At 41.8% G+C, this 12,963-nt stretch overlaps 2 protein-coding genes across 2 annotated transcripts; one reads left to right on the top strand and one right to left on the bottom strand.

Annotated features, from left to right (window-relative positions):
- Positions 1-309: 309 nt before the first annotated feature.
- LOC306753191 (zinc finger Y-chromosomal protein 1) lies at positions 310-6,441 on the top strand (the record flags this gene model as incomplete). Its single annotated transcript, XM_079237051.1, has 8 exons — positions 310-376; positions 627-938; positions 2,887-3,036; positions 3,148-3,276; positions 3,368-3,502; positions 3,648-3,791; positions 5,129-6,085; positions 6,227-6,441. The coding sequence occupies 8 exons, from the start codon at positions 310-312 to the stop codon at positions 6,439-6,441; spliced, it is 2,109 nt and encodes a 702-aa protein (XP_079093177.1).
- A 2,000-nt stretch (positions 6,442-8,441) lies between these two features.
- Positions 8,442-10,174, bottom strand: LOC306753765 (lipocalin). Its single transcript, XM_079237683.1, has 6 exons — positions 10,041-10,174; positions 9,382-9,521; positions 9,223-9,296; positions 9,000-9,113; positions 8,802-8,903; positions 8,442-8,694 (listed from the first exon to the last, which is right to left on the bottom strand). Exons 1-6 carry the CDS (start codon positions 10,131-10,133, stop codon positions 8,675-8,677), a joined length of 543 nt encoding a protein of 180 aa, XP_079093809.1. The 5' UTR covers positions 10,134-10,174; the 3' UTR covers positions 8,442-8,674.
- Positions 10,175-12,963: the final 2,789 nt, after the last annotated feature.

The following is a 12,963-nucleotide window of genomic DNA, read 5'->3' as shown; positions in this document are numbered from 1 at the left end:
AAAACACAGTACAAGGGGAAAATAACCTTTTAAGCCAGTTGTCAGTCTATATTTGATATTATGCAGTGAATTGATTTGGGTGACCTGCTGCAGTTTATTTGTTCAGTCTGCTTTTATGATCCTCATACTGAACAGTGAGTAAAAACATGATGATGATAATGAAAAACGTATCTATAGAGGTTTTTGTGATCGATGAGGTTTGCATGGTTCTTCTGTTAAACTTTGTTTCCAACAGTTTTGGTCACCAAATATCTAAACCTTTCTATCATCTGCTTTCAGCTGTTCAGTAACAAATGCAGTGTGAGGACAATGGATGAGGATGTCACCAGGCTTGCAATACATTCTGAAGAGCCTAAAATAATATTACACGGATCGGGTAATTAGCCATGCTTATATTGAATCTGTTTTTATTCACACAAAGTATGTTTTGCAGGTTATGTGTGTGAGTTCACGGTATCACTGCATGGTAGTGTTTCAGAAGTAAAACTCTTTGATTAGCCAGATAATGGGAAAATTGTTGTTTTGTATGTTCCATTGAGTCATTACAAAATCAGTAACATAACACTTTCCATTTAAAGCATCCACACATAATCATCTGATTGACTGAGTAATCCTGCTTCTTCCAGATGAGGGTGGTGCCGGCGGGCAGGAGTTTGTTGTGGAGCTTCAAGAGACTGTGTTGGTGTCCGAAGGCGAGGGGGAAGGAATGGCAGTTCACAGGTTTGCCCCAGACGAGCTTGTCATCCAGGATGCTGTTGAGGATGTGGTTTCTGAGTATGTGCACTGTGATGACGATGAAGATGTCGCAGTTGAAACCTGCGTGATGGCTCTTGACGGGGATGAGGAAGGTGTTGCCATGGGAGACATCCCTGAAGATGGGCTGGACCCAGAGCAGGAGGACGACCAAGATGAGTGTGGAGATTACCTAATGATATCCTGTAAGTTTATCTCTGTGGTGGTGGGATTGAATCTAAATGTACCATTGTTCCACTGGAAATCATACGTTTTACACATAGTCACATAGCGCTCGAATCTCAAAAAGCGAAATGTAACTATCCAAGAAGCAATTGCTTAAAAAAACTTTGAGGGTGCTTTGACACTCATTCTCGCCAGATGGTAAAACGGTGTAACTACCATCTTTTGAAGTTGCTGTAATGTGGTCAGTTTTGTTGAATGTTCAACTCTCACACAGGAGCTGTTTCAGGAAGTTTCTTTATTTATAAGGGCAGGACTCATTCATTAACATCAATATAATGTTAATGTGCCAAGTGTAGCGAAAATGCTTATTTGCAGATCCCTGGGAGATTGATGTCAAGTATCTAATCGCATAAGAATGCTGTTTATTTTTGTTGTTAGAAGAACGTTTGACTTGGTGTCCAAAATATTGACTCTCTTTACAGCTGACACCTGTCCAGCTACAGAGTTGGTAGACAAATGCTAATCTTAAACATTGTACTTGCGCTTTTCTAGTCTTCTGACTTCTCAGAGTGTGTTCCATGTCACCATTCACCCATTCACATCCTTCATACACTGATGGCATGGGCTACCATGCACGGTGCCCCCCTAGCTAATGATTCAACCATTCACACACCGCAGCCACAATTTGGGGTTAAGTGTCTGGCCCAAGGATACATTGACATGGACTAGCAGAGCAGGGGATCAAATTAATGATCCTCCTGCTCTACCACTGAGTCAGTCGCCCCATAGCAGCCAGTTTCTATATATTCTGCAATAATTGCAAACCCTAAGTGGGACCTGGTCTGAGGATGGGTCATTACTAGTGATGTGTCCTTTCGTGTCGAGGCTTCAATGCACGTCTTGAGTATTCCAGGTAGATTTTGGTGAAGCACGTATCGAGGCTTGTGTCGATGACGTATGTGGTGACGTTCGAAGCCTCGCGAGCCGGCCGTACCACGTGACTGATTCAGAAAATGGTTTGTGGGTTTGCCGTGCGATTTGAAATATAAGGGGCAGCGAAACTCAATGGATTTCCCCCTTCCTCTCTGTACCCAGCTTCATGTGTGCCTGTGAAAGGGTATTTCATAAAGCAGGCGAAATAGTCTCAAAAAGCCCAGCACTGTGGAAAAGTTCTTATTTTGACTTAAAAAATTGGACACATCAACATGGACTAGCGGAGCTGAGGCTTGAAACACCGATCCTCTGACTGAAAGTCGGATATTCTAACCACTGACCCACAGTCACATCACAACCCTCTCCCAATTGGTTTTGATTTTGACCCTGCCATTATATCATAAAGATAGACACAATATTAATAAGTTAATAATTGATGTATTGGCGTCACAAACATAATTTATTCAATTTAAAGCTTCACACACCAAAGCCATGGTGTTGTTATGATCACTCCGCTTGTTTTACATGTGTTGTCCACTTGGTCGCGCAGTAGAGCAAATGAAGCTTCGTGAAGCGTCGGGACATGAGCGAACGAATTGGATGGAAATCTTCAATGCTTCAGGAAGCTTCATCTCGCCATCACTAGTCATTACCATTTAGTTTTAGAGTTTGCTCTGAACTGTGGGTTAGTGGACATGCAGAGAGATGAGATGACAGAGATAGTTAACTTTAAGCAACGTTGTGATTTTCTGTGGTATAAATAAACCATACATAGTTCCAAACCAACTATTTTTGAGATAATTCATGGTACCTGATCTCAGACTTGACTAGGTAATATGTATTCAGACAAGCTAGCTCAAAAATAAAATGTAAATTGCGATATATTTCATATTGTTCATTGATATACTGAAATGGTGAAACTATATCCAAGCATTATCTTGTCACATGTTGTTAAACTAACACTGTCACCAGCTCGTGGCTGGCAGAGCTCACATACTTGCATGTCTTCAATGTGATGTGTGTTCCCCTCGCTAGTGGACGAAGCTGGAAAAATGGTATCCGAGGATGGAACGGAGGTAACCGTTGAGGGAGCTGTGGAGGACCAGGAAGTGGAGAAGGATGAAGATGGGCAGGAAGTGATAAAGGTGTACATCTTCAAGGCTGATTCTGGGGAGGATGACATGGGTGAGTAGCTGTGAAGCTTAAACCTCTATTAGGAATGACAAATACATTTGTGACGGATATGCCAAAAATATAGCGCAATTATAGCATTTAGAAGGTGTTTAAATTTTGCAGGAGAATCGGTTGACATCAGCGATGGAGACACGGAGAGTGTGGCGTTAACAGAGTCTTCAGGCCAAACTCTCAGAGAGAAGATGGTTTACATGTCAGTCGGGGACTCTCATCACAATCAAGGAAACCATGGTGAGTCCGTCGATCTATCGAGGGGGTGTGACTGTCATGAAACTAAACGGTACTAGTTTTTTGGTTTTGTATATGTTGGGCTCATCTACAGGTGGGTCCAAGGTGACTGATGAGGTTTATATGGAAATGGTGGTAGGAGGTGAAGAATCAGTAACTCACGACCGCTTGTATGACAGCGTGTCTCTAAGCAAGGACTTCATGCCTGTGGCCTGGGCAGCTGCTTATGGTCAGCACCCTGTTAAATTGCTTTAAAAACAACACTGGAAGCCTGTGCATCATGCATCAACCACGTCTCTGAGTTTCTCGCCTTAAGCTTTACAGATGCTGGTTTCGTTTATTTTTGTGTTAAAGGCGTTCTGTTCGTCTCACAGGTGCGGAGGATAGCGAGAGTTGTGAGAACAGAAACGGTGCAGCCAGTGCACTGCTACACATCGATGAATCTGATGGGGTTGATGACATCGGTAGACAACGTAACAAAAGCAAGAGACGGTCGGAGCCTCGTCAGGTACAGACAGGTAAGAGCAACTCAAAGTTCATGATCTGGAAGTTTAAATGCATTCCAAAAATGCATCTCTCGTCGCACCATAAAGAAGACCCTGAGATCATAACTTCATAACCGTACATACAGTGTAACTGTTCAGAGCTGTGGAGTTATAGAAAGGATGCATTAGCGAGCTAATTTTAGGCTGTGTTATGTACATACTGCTTTAACTGATGACTGAACCACTGATGCTACAGACTCTAGATATGTTATGGTGTTAAGGCACGGTCATACTTGGGATGGCTCCATTGAGTCATGATTTCAGGCTTGCCCAAGAAAATCCAGAACACAAAAATGGTGAAACTGTCTAATTTCACAATTCAGTACAGTATTTTTTTCTCTGCAATTATTCTCTAGCATGTATTATGTGATTGCAAACACATTACTTTACCCAGACTTTCAAGTTTTATTTCTTTTATTTCAACAAGAAGTACATTTTTTGAATTAAATATAACACTTCATTTTCGCCAAAAAGATATAATAAAAATATATTAATTAGTCAAATGGATTCATTTTAATGGCTGTATGCCATAGCAACTCCTTCCCTGAACTGGAGAATCAGTATATTTACAGAAGCAATGGTTATGACGTAGATGGACAGGCGGTGACAACATGGACATAAATAAACTGTCATTTATAAGTTGCCCTACATACAAGTCAAAAAACTGTATCCAATACGACTTTTGTAACCGTGCGGTCCATCAGCAAGACTGTGTATTGTGACCTGCAGCACTAGTATAACTGCTGAAATAGTTATGTTCTTTGTGCAGGCTTATCAGCTGTTGATTGTGAGTTCCTTGGTGATGGTTATTATACATTATAATTTACATCTATGCTCTTTTTTTATTACTTGAAACAAGCCATTTGCTCTACTTCTAATACTGAGAAACTCTAAATGTAGTTAATGATATGTGCTGCTGCACCCGGTTTAATCTTCCTAGTTATTAATTTTTCCGTTGTTTATTTGACATTTGTATGCATTTCCTGATTCCAGATGGTATCAATCTTAAATATCTGCAATCCCAGAACAATCTTTGAACAACCTTAAATAATGATTATGTGTGCACCAATAATGTCTGGCTACTTGTTTCATTAAATTATATACATTTTCTTTTTCTTTACATTTAACATGTCAGTGATATCAGTTACTTTTATGGGGATCGTTATTGGTAAGGAATATATGGTTCTTATTCCCTTTTTAAATAGATGGTTATTTGTTATAGTTTTAAAAGGATTTAGACAGTTTACTTGAACAACAAGATTATGGGCATGTTGTCATTTCCGTCTCCCTCTTGTCATTTTTCTTTCCAGCCATCATCATCGGCCCATATGGTCAGCCTCTGACAGTTTACCCCTGCATGCTTTGTGGTAAAAAGTTCAAGTCACGAGGCTTCCTGAAACGCCACACCAAGAATCATCACCAGGAGGTTCTGACGAGGAAAAAGTACCAATGTACAGACTGTGAGTTCACCACCAACAAGAAAGCTAGCCTCCACAACCATATGGAGGTGCACGCTCTGAGCAGCAAGGCCCCTTTCGAGTGTGAAATGTGTGGCAAGGAGTTCCACCAGCAGGCGGCGCTGTTCTCTCACAGACTGCAGCACCACCATCGAGAGCCCAAGAGCCAGGCGCCTGCAACGCCCACCAAGATGCATAAATGCAAGTTCTGTGACTATGAAACGGCTGAGCAAGGACTGCTCAATCGGCACTTGTTGGCAGTTCACAGTAAAAGCTTCCCCCACATCTGTGTGGAATGTGGAAAAGGCTTTCGACATCCTTCAGAATTGAAGAAACACATGCGCACACACACGGGCGAGAAGCCGTACTCCTGCCTTTACTGCGACTACAAGTCGGCCGATTCCTCTAATCTCAAGACTCACATCAAGACGAAGCATAGCAAAGAGATGCCGTACAAATGTGAGCGCTGTTTCCAGACGTTTGCGGAGGAGGAGGAGTTAATTCAGCACGGACTAACGCATGAGGAGAATAAGACCCACCATTGTGCCCACTGTGATCACAAAAGTTCCAACTCCAGTGACCTAAAACGCCATATCATATCTGTTCACACCAAGGACTACCCACACAAATGTGCCATCTGTGGTAAAGGCTTCCACCGGCCGTCTGAACTGAAGAAGCACTCGGTATCCCATCGTACCAAGAAACTCCATCAGTGCCGGCACTGCAACTTCAAAATTGCAGACCCTTTTATTCTCAGTCGCCATATCTTGTCTGTCCACACAAAGGAGCAACAGGCCTCTCCTGAAAAGAGTGAGCCAAAGAGGACAGAGACGCACACTTCTGTTGTGACGCCTAAAAAGTCTGCTGCACCTGCTGCACCTGCCGCGTCCAGCGCTGCTGGCCCGCCTGGCAGAGTCAGTGCAGCCAGCTTAGCCAGCAGTGTGACTGTAGTTATTGGCAAAGGACAAAAAGAAAGGAGAATCTACCAGTGCCAGTACTGCGACTACAGCACTGGGGATGCTTCAGGTTTCAAGCGACATGTGATTTCCATTCATACAAAAGACTATCCGCACCGCTGCGAGATCTGTTCGAAAGGCTTCCGACGACCCTCGGAGAAGAACCAGCATATCATACGCCACCACAAGGATGTGGTGCAGGCAGAGTGACTCTGACTGAGCCAAATACTGTGCCACAACAAAAAACAATGTTGAAGTAACCATCACACCCCAATCTCTGCACCCTCAGCACGCCACCAGTCACATTGGAATAATGTGGAGCGTGTGCGTGCTGCACTTAGTCTGTTCTGTTGTTTTTCTCTTTTTTTTTTTAATCCTCAGCCTAATGTTTGTTCATAAATGTATACACATGTACATAACATTAATGCTTTGTCTGAGATAGCAACAGAACCCCTCTGTAGACTTGCACTTTTAACTGCATGTCCCTCTGCTGGTGACTGTGCATGGCAGATTGTGCAGATGTCTCTCTGTAGATATACATTTTAATTTTTTATTTTGCAGGCAGCAATCAGTTGTCAGTCACAATGGTCCTAATTATTTGTCTCAAAACTGAAGTGTGCGTTGCAAAACATTTGCATCATTTTGTTAAAATGTACTTAAATAAAATTAGCAACCTGTTCCCAGTAGCACTTGCCATCTTGGTACAGATCATGATGAATGCAGTAATCGAGTCACGTGTGTATGAAAGAGGGAGCGGAAGAGTGAATGACAAACATCTGTTGTGCTTCCTGGTGCTCCAACCCCACCACTCTGTAACGTAGTGCTTTTCGTTGTGTTGGTAAAAACACAAGGCCGGCTGTGTACAGCACTCGGAGAAAAGAAACAATCACCCTTAGCGTTGTGCACAGCGGTCCACGATCATTCAATTAACACAAAATACACAGTGAAATAGTGTATGTGTCATGGTAGTGAATACAAGTTCACATATGCACCTACCGTATATCATCATTACCCCATCACTTGATTATCATATAGCTATGATATTTCAGTTTCATGTCAGTAAGTGTACTGTAAGTTGTTGCAGCAGAGATGAAGCCCTGACTGACAGTATTTCTAATTCATTAATGCTACCTGGAAAGGCAAATCCCATGAATTTGAAAAAAAACAACTATGTTTTCACCATTATTATGGGTGACAACCGGCTTCTTTTTCCATTAATAAAGTTGTTTCTCATGAATTGACATGATATCTGTTAAGTCACAGAAAAATCATTATCTACAAATGTCTGTATGATACCGATATTAGGCTGGGTTAAAACAAAAAAGGTTCACATCAGTATCCCGATATAACTGTCTGGCCTTTGTTATGAAAATACGGATTGAACTCTTTGTTTTGCCCTCCGATGTACTTTTGCCAGTAGAAAGGGAAAATGTATATCTTTCTAGATGCAACTTCAGAAGACAGGTGCTGGTGGTGTACTTGTACTATGGCTTTTTACATTTTTGTTATCACCTGTGATTATTCCTGTTTTTATATTTATTTCATTTACAAGTTGTTGTATAGTTAAGTGTAACTAGACTTCTATGGGACGTAAATTATTGTTTTGTATACAAATCTGTACAAAGCGTGTAGATGTAAACACTTGATAAAACAGAAATCTGAACTGTGTTGTTATGGATGTACTTCATCGTATTTGTTAAAGATAATAAAAGCAAAGTATTTTAGCCGTTTTGTCTTCTATTTGCCCCTTTTTTTTTTTCTTTTTTTTTTAGGGTTTCCTCCTGCCTAGAAATGTGTTTGCTTGTTACGTCACTTGGATATTTGCCGTTTACTCAGCAGAATGATGATGTTTTTTCTTGTAAACAAACAAGTTGTTTTCAGTCAGTGTTACTCATCAAAACACATGGTATGTGTCCTTGAGGTCTAAATGTTTGAAACCTTCGTTGTTAACTAGCTTGCTGTCTTCCCTGCCTTTGTTGGCGCATTAGTAGAGGAGTGTGTTACCAACAAAGAGAGGACCCACTTGAGGAAAACCCAAATCCACAGCGCTAGTAGCAGTATACAAAAAGTATACTAGTTTAGAGCCAATTGTGTAATGTGGAAACAAAACCAACAGGACCCACATACACTGAGACTGGGCATCTCAGTGAAGCAGGAGACATCTTGTGTTAAACTGATTTGTGGAAGAAACAGCGGACACATTACTCACTACATCAAATTTTAATGTCAGAAAACATGTCTGAAGGGATTCTTCAAAGGAAAAGTATTGCATATTGAAATTATACTTTATCATGTTCCGTTGCCTTGGGAGCTTTTATTCAACATATGAGAGAGCACAGAAGATAAACTGAGTTGACTTCATGGCAATGATCTCGCTTGACGTAAAATATTCATCAACGTTGAAGTCTTCACACAGCATTGTGACAATGACCGCTGCAGAACACTAAGCAGCTGGGCACTCCGCTAAAGAGGGATGAAAAGAACATTAAGTAAGGAGAGTAGTGCAACACATCACACTTAATCAGAGGTTATTGTCAACATAAAATCCTCTCCATTGATATGAAACATACCATTTTTGGGAAGGAAAGCAATATTTTCAGGCAGGATGCCAGTCTCCAAGGAGAACTGCCTGAACTTCTCCAGCAGATCAGCACTAAGGTCCATGGAACGGCCTGTCGGACCACATTACGTTAACACTGGCAGTATGTATATATTGAAGATTAGATTCACAGGACAGAGTGTAGCATCATGGCTCATGAGAGCATTACCATATAGTTTGTTGACGACGGTGGGATTACTCCCCTTGCTCTTCATGGTGTGAGTCAGGGCGTACTCGTCATACTGCACCTCGACCATGCACATGTCGTTCACTTTCCCCCAGCCTGACAAAGGGAGAAGGGCAAAACAGATCACGTGATAGTAGAAATGAATGTTGCATGCATCCCTTTATGTGTTCAGTGTGTGTTTGTGTGTGGGTGCACTCATGCTCACTTGTGTACGTGAACTTTCCTGGCACATCAGCCTTCTTAGCCAGGTTGTTCATCCTCCAACAAGAGCCATCAGAGCTGCAAAGAGCACATTGAAACACGATAAACACTGTAGTTTTAAAAAAAGAAGCTATTTTTTTTCTCTCCATCCTCTCACACTCACCTGAGACTGGCGTAGGATATGTCCAGGTCCCCATCAGCAGTTGGAGTCAACATGGCGGTGCCCACCTTCATGCTGGCTCTGCGGCTCACAAACCACTGGGCATTAGTGGCAAATCCAATCAGATACCACTTCCCTGCCATCTGTGGACACACAAGGCCAACGTTAACACCATCTAAAGGAACACTCACTGTGGCCTGCATTTAGGAGCAAGTGGCACATCAAACGTCAAATGTATTTTTAAGTGATTCTCCATCACTACAAACAACTTCAGTTTTTTTACACCCAATTGTCCATTAGTGAACAAGAATGTGATGGCAGGTTTGGAAAAGTTGGCGCCACGTTATTCCCCCTAAATGTCACCTTTCTTATTGCAAACGTGTGACAAATGCACAACAAACTCAAGTGCACAGCTGTTAAATGCATTATACAAACTGTTCACAAAGTATATACTAGTTTACAACATCAGGGAAAGTCAAATACTTATTTTAGCTAATCTTGTGCTTGCCATCAAATAACTTTCTTTTGACAATTAAATAATCATGTGAGCCAGTTGTGAGCAGGAATCTAACAAAATGCATACAGGCAGCATGAATCAATATTGTGACTAAGATAAATAAAAAGATAAAAAAGTATGATAGTCACCCAGTTTCGAGTCTTACCCCCTGTAAATTGAAGTCTGCCTGTGGTACGACCTCAGAAAACACTGTCAGGGAGCAGAGCAGAGCTCCCAGCAGTGTCAGCAGGACAGTCATAGCTTCTGAGGAGCGGGAGCAGTCGCAGAAACAATGAGAGAGTGGATGAAGATCTGTTGTTGAAGTTCTGCTGACAACCCTTTATATAGTGTAGAGCGAGATTACCTTTTCCCCTCCCTCCCTCTCTCCCTCCCTCCCTCCCAGCCAGCACACACACACACACACACACACACACACACACACACACACACACACACGCAAACGCACGCACACACGCACGCACACGCACACACACACATTCACACCTACAGAAACCCTAGAGCTGGGATGGGTTCAAACAAGTGAAGCTTATGAAAAACACACATCCAGTTTCACAGCCACAAGGTAAGCTTTGCCAGTGCGGAATTCATTCAACCGTGCGAGAGGTGTACGCATGACAGTAGACAGCAGGCAGCAGAAACTATATAACCTGAATAAGAATTGGATCAAGATGATATCCCGCCTGTCACATTTCTGAGTTGTACAGTATTTGATAATGCAATTACATGTTTGCAGCCTCTTGTTTGTGAGCATAAGCTGTAAGAACACAGTAACCAAAACTGGTCAACAAAGCAGAGGCTCCCTTCTAGTGCTTTCTGTGGCAGAGACCACAGAATCAAATTCATCGGTCAGCAGTTGCGATAGTGAAACACAGAGACAACACAAATGCCCTTGCAGATTTGTTTCCTAATCATGCATCACCACGTGGTGAATGGACATGTTTTCCTGGGAAACTTTAGTGTCTCCTTTGTAGGTCAACCCATGTGTGGTGTTCGGGTCAATGGGACCCGTTTTCATTTTTTATCAAAAGAAAAATCATACGATTAATCCGTTTTTTAAACTCAGACTCATTGGCCTTGGCTCATTTTCTGTAAAGAACATAAATCAGAACACATTTTCAATGACCATGTGTGTGTGCGTGTGTGTGCGTGTGTGTGTGTGTGTGTGTGTGTGTGTGTGTGTGTTTGTGTGTGTGTGTGTGTGTGTGTGTGTATGTACAAGCCCATCATTAGCTAAAAAGTGAAGAAATATGGAAGCTCTGATCTCAGGGTTCTATGCTCTAACCTCAGGGTTCTATGCTCTGATCTCAGGGTTCTCTGATCCCAGGGTTCTATGCGTTGACCTCAAGGTGCTATGCCATCAGGGTTCTCTGATCTCAGGGTTCTATGCTCTGATCTCAGGGTGATCTGATCCCAGGGTTCAATGCTCTGACCCCAAGGTTCTATGCTCTGACCTCAGGGTTATCTGATACAAGGGGTCTATGCTTTGGCCTTAAGGTTCCATGCTCTGATCTCAGGGCTCTATGCTAGACCTCAAGGTTCTCTGATCTCACGGTTCTATGCTCTGACCTCAAGATTCTATGCTCTGACCTCAGCGTTCTATGCTCTAACCTCAGGGGTCTATGTTCAGGCCTCAAGGTTCTATGCTCTGATCTCAGGGTTCTCAGATCCCAAGGTTCTATGCGCTGACCTCAAGGTTCTATGCTCTGATCTCAGGGTTCTATCCTATGGCCTCAGGGTTCTCTGATCTCGTAAGCTACAGTGTTAAATACTGTAAATAGCTTTTGCTTCTCATGACCTGAACAAAACTAATGACTTGTTCTCCAAAAAAATTGACCTGGATTCCTTTGCATAGTCTTTCAGTATAAGAAGCTGTCTTATTCAGCAAATACAATAACTCTTTATATAATATCAGAAGACGACACAATGTATTAAAATATGCTGAGAACGTTTTGATGAGAAGGATAAAGTCACCCTGTGAGTGACTGACAACACTCTCGCTCAGTCCGAAACTCTGTTGACTGCCCGCTTGCAAGTGCAACAATAAATCTCAGAAAGACACTCAATTTGTGAGCCTTTTAAACAGAAACACAGCCTTCTAATTGTGGTAGGGAAGTTGATTTAAATGCCTCTATTCAATTCTACCCGACTGCAAACTACGATCGAACATACTATTATTACATTTATCCTAGCATTGTCTACTTTGTGAAAATGAAGGTTTCAACCGCTGTCAGGCTTTATTTTTCAGATATTTGTTTGTAAAAACCAACCTATCATCTACTGCCTCAAGAGTAGCCAATGACAAACTTAGTATAATATAACTATATACTAAAACATATAGTATTATACATTATATTCGGAAACAGGCCATTCTGGCCATTCTGCAGACAGGCCATTCTGCATAATGAGTATAATTTTACTTTTGATTCTAATACATTTTCCCTTTATTGAAGATCTTTCCAATATATGTCTTACTGTGACTTTTGTGTGTGAGCTCTCGACTTCCTGCAGGATTGTTTCTCGCTGCACAGATGCAAATACGACTCCAGTGGTGACGATGAAGAGATTTATTAGTGCAATGAGTTGCAGAAGTCAGGTGCAGGCCAATACATGCCACAGTACAAAGAGTCCTCCGACCAACATACCTTGCATGTTTGAACAGATATGCCTTTTGCCCCGAGAAAACAAATATTTAAAGTAATGTTGTGCCATAGGAGTATTTTATATTTGCACATTTCATAAAAAGGGGCTCATACAAACCAGGGCAGCTACAGGAATCTCTACATACAGTCCATTTACCTGTAATTTGTAAATTGTCACAACTTGTGCAGATTCATTTACATTTAGAATTTAAATTTGGTTTATTATATATGCATCCTGCAGATTTACAAAAGCTCAAATTAAAGGCACAACGTGTAATATTTAGGGTTATTTATTAGAAGAAATAGTAATGCCACGTTTCTTCAGTAGCCCAGAACTGACCAACTAAACAGCTCCGGTGAGATCCTTGCATGCTTTTTTGTACGTTGCTGCGGTATCGCCAGCTGCTGTCTGACTTCCATTGCCCTTAA

The sequence above is a fragment of the Taurulus bubalis genome (genome assembly GCF_910589615.1).
Source record: "Taurulus bubalis genome assembly, chromosome: 2".
NCBI lineage: Eukaryota > Metazoa > Chordata > Actinopteri > Perciformes > Cottidae > Taurulus > Taurulus bubalis.
Note: the sequence above shows the minus strand (reverse complement) of the source record. Positions and strands in the feature narration are given on the sequence as shown.